This window comes from Atta colombica, unplaced genomic scaffold, assembly GCF_001594045.1.
Source record: "Atta colombica isolate Treedump-2 unplaced genomic scaffold, Acol1.0 scaffold53, whole genome shotgun sequence".
NCBI classification, from domain to species: domain Eukaryota; kingdom Metazoa; phylum Arthropoda; class Insecta; order Hymenoptera; family Formicidae; genus Atta; species Atta colombica.
Window position 1 is genome coordinate 717,149 of NW_017259543.1, and position 3,217 is coordinate 720,365.

Below are 3,217 nucleotides of genomic sequence, written 5' to 3' on the forward strand. Positions count from 1 at the left end.
AAATAATTTTAGAAAGAAATTAGAGTAGCCAAATGAGTAATAGAGCTAATATTTAGGGCATAATTGTCTGTGCTTCATTAAGAATCAGTAAAGAATTCTATTACCATAATTATATTCATTCATTTAAAAATTTCAGAGCTAAGATTTCTAAGACAAAAAAAGATCTTCTTTTGATTGATAATAAGATATCCACGTATTATTGATTTGCAACTGAAAAACAAAATATCCTTATTTCCTTATTTCTTAATTCATTTCAAGCATTTATTAATTTGAAATGTAATATTATATCCGGACAATATTATATCTGAATCTTAGAAATTAAAAAGAATATTTTTTCTTGAGGTTAGATATGCAAGTCTATTTCTCTTATCTAGCTTACTCTACATAAATAATTATGCACAAAAATAGAGTATGCTAATGACGCCAATTAACATTTTCTTAAGCTTCTTAATGAAATACATTATGACAAAATATATGTTTTATGTTACTTATGATGCCAAGCGTTTAACTTAAATGAAGCTTGACTTGAGTGAAACGCGCGATTAATATGCCTCACGAGTGAATTTATCATCGACGCCATTTACGGTGGCATAAACAATATTACGCTATAAATATGACTAACGCATACGGTAATTCGTTGCAGGACAACGGAGCAGCTTACGAAGCTGGCGGCCTCGAAGTCGGACAACTCATTCTCGAGGTCGATGGTCAAAAAGTTGAAGGTAACGCCAGCAAGATCAAAACATAATAGATCTATGCGAAACATTTTATATACTTATTTTATCATAGTAATTTTGTTATTGTAATTTGTAATTATGGATACTTGTAATTAAAGATTCGCAGAGCTTCGATTTCAGAGAAAAAAGATCAACTTTCTTTTGATTGATAGTACTTAGGTATTTTACCTTAAGCAAATTTAATTTTGTAATGGAACAATTTAAACAATAATGATATATTCGATTCAATAACAATAACGTTGTAACTCTCCATTGGCCAAGTTGAATTTTAAAGCATTAACATTTTGATTGTGAATGCTGATAAATTTAAATCTATAAAAAATAAGTAAATTCGAATTCTCCGAACACGGAAAAAACAGTTTTACTAGTATTTATCTAAGGTACTTTTTATCTAAAAATTTAGCTAGATAAAGATCTGAAAATAATTTTGTTTGCAATCAAAATAATTATATAGGACGCTTAAATTGGTTGCTAGAATGCTAAAATTTTTTTGCCGTATCATCAATACTTGAGCGTTCTATATAATTATTTTGATAGTCCGAGAAAATTATTTATAAATCTGTGTATCTAGTTAAATTTGTATAAGGACTTTAACAAAACTGCGCAAAAATAATAATAATAGTAAAAACTCGTTGTTAAAGTTTCCACAAATATGCAAGATTTTTATATGGTCTAAAACAATATAAAAATCTGCATTGAAACTCAACGACCTAGATTGCTGACGAAAAATATAAAATTCCACATGGCCGACAGAGAATTTAAAAAATTGATTTAAATAAATAATAATAATCGTTTCCTTACTTCAAAAATAATATAACTAAAAAAAAAAACGTAATTTTTAAATTACTATCACGAATGAGTCAAGAAAACATTACCCTATCACGAACTAATTTATTTTTATGAAAAATTATATCGTCAAAAATTAAATCGTCGTAACTCAACAAATGTTATTATTAAAAAAAAAATCGTCGTAATCGTTGTAAATGATTTTTTTTTAATCATGAAACGAAATTGACAAAAATGACATTTCATATGGAGAGTATATTTAATCAATAATTTTCAAGTTAAAAAACAGATTTTCCTTTTTTACATGAAAAAAGGATATAATTTACATTACCATAAATATTTAGTTGTAAGCAATATTTAGTTGTAGCATTATTTTAATTATCTTTGTTGAAAGGTTGGTGTGACGTTTTATGATTGATGTGACGTTTTTACTTTGATGTATCAACTGCGTCAATGTAGTTATGATCTGATTATGATAATTAAAATTTAAAACTGATTAAGGATCATTTACATGTATAAAGTATCTATCTGAATAGTTCCATCAATCGTAATGGCTTAAAAAGATTTTATATTGTTGCTTATATGTATATGAAATAATTATTGCATTAAAAATAAAAAAATATTAATTTTAAATTCATATTAATTTTTTAGCAACCAGTCTTTATATCATATCAACGTAATTTTTCTAAATCAACCAACAGTGAGAGCAACTAAATTTATATTTGTATTTAGAATAATGATTCAAGGCGTATTTATCCTACATCTGGACATTCTACCTAAACCAATCAAATAATGCAGTTGCCAAAAAAAAAATTCGCGGTTGAATTATTATTAATGAATAGTTATTAATGTTGAAGAAAACAATCTAGTTATCTAAGTTTAAGCAACAAAATACCGTCATTGCTGCAATATAAGTCAACTATTGCACTGTGATTCAAATAACACATAAATAGTTGCTCCGTATTTTATTATTTATTTGAGTTATGTCATTTTGAAGTAAGAAAACGAGTTTAAAATTTAATTACCTGCTAAATTTAATTCTCTGAACAATAATTAATTCTACGTTACTTGCAGGACTTCATCATCAAGAGGTCGCGCGACTGATCGCGGAATCGTTCGCGCGTCGTGACCGAAACGAGATCGAGTTCCTGGTGGTGGAGGCGAAGAAGAGCAACTTGGAACCAAAGCCGACGGCACTCATTTTCCTGGAGGCGTAGCAGGAATCTCCCACCTCCGAGCCGGATCCACCATAGCCTAACCTGACCAAAGCTCGGCCGGCGGCGATTCAGCTTGAACGTCACCGCCGTTAAATACGATCGAGACTAACCGGATCGTCAATTAAATCTCCCAAAGATCCGACTTTAAAAAACAGCCCCTTCGAAGGGACTAACGATCTCTTTCGAGTTTCTCGATTCGGACAGCCGAGCTATCGGTCAGCTGCTAATTGATTAACCTGGCCCTGGTGGTGGGAACTTCACTTCATTCCGCTGACAAAACAACACTTCGAAAGAAGAAGGAACGAGGACGCCGGAGAGATTCCGGGTCGACGTTGCCAGATCCTGAATTAGGAGGGCCCTTCGGAAGGCCGCGCTCTAACGCGAAAACCGCGTTAAGTAGGACAAAGGATCCTGGAAAGTTCCTGGACTCTCGTGCTAAACTAGCTGGAGTCGCAACCCGCTCTCTCGAACTTTCCT

At 31.5% G+C, this 3,217-nt stretch overlaps 1 protein-coding gene across 1 annotated transcript in view; it reads left to right on the top strand.

Moving 5' to 3' along the window:
• Positions 1-2,740, top strand: part of LOC108691846 (whirlin) — an 82,929-nt gene extending 80,189 nt beyond the window's left edge. Inside the window, exons 14-15 of the mRNA XM_018199775.1 lie at positions 644-722; positions 2,598-2,740. Of these exons, the coding sequence (XP_018055264.1) occupies positions 644-722; positions 2,598-2,740 (222 nt within the window). The remainder of the gene's footprint in view (positions 1-643; positions 723-2,597) is intronic.
• Positions 2,741-3,217: the final 477 nt, after the last annotated feature.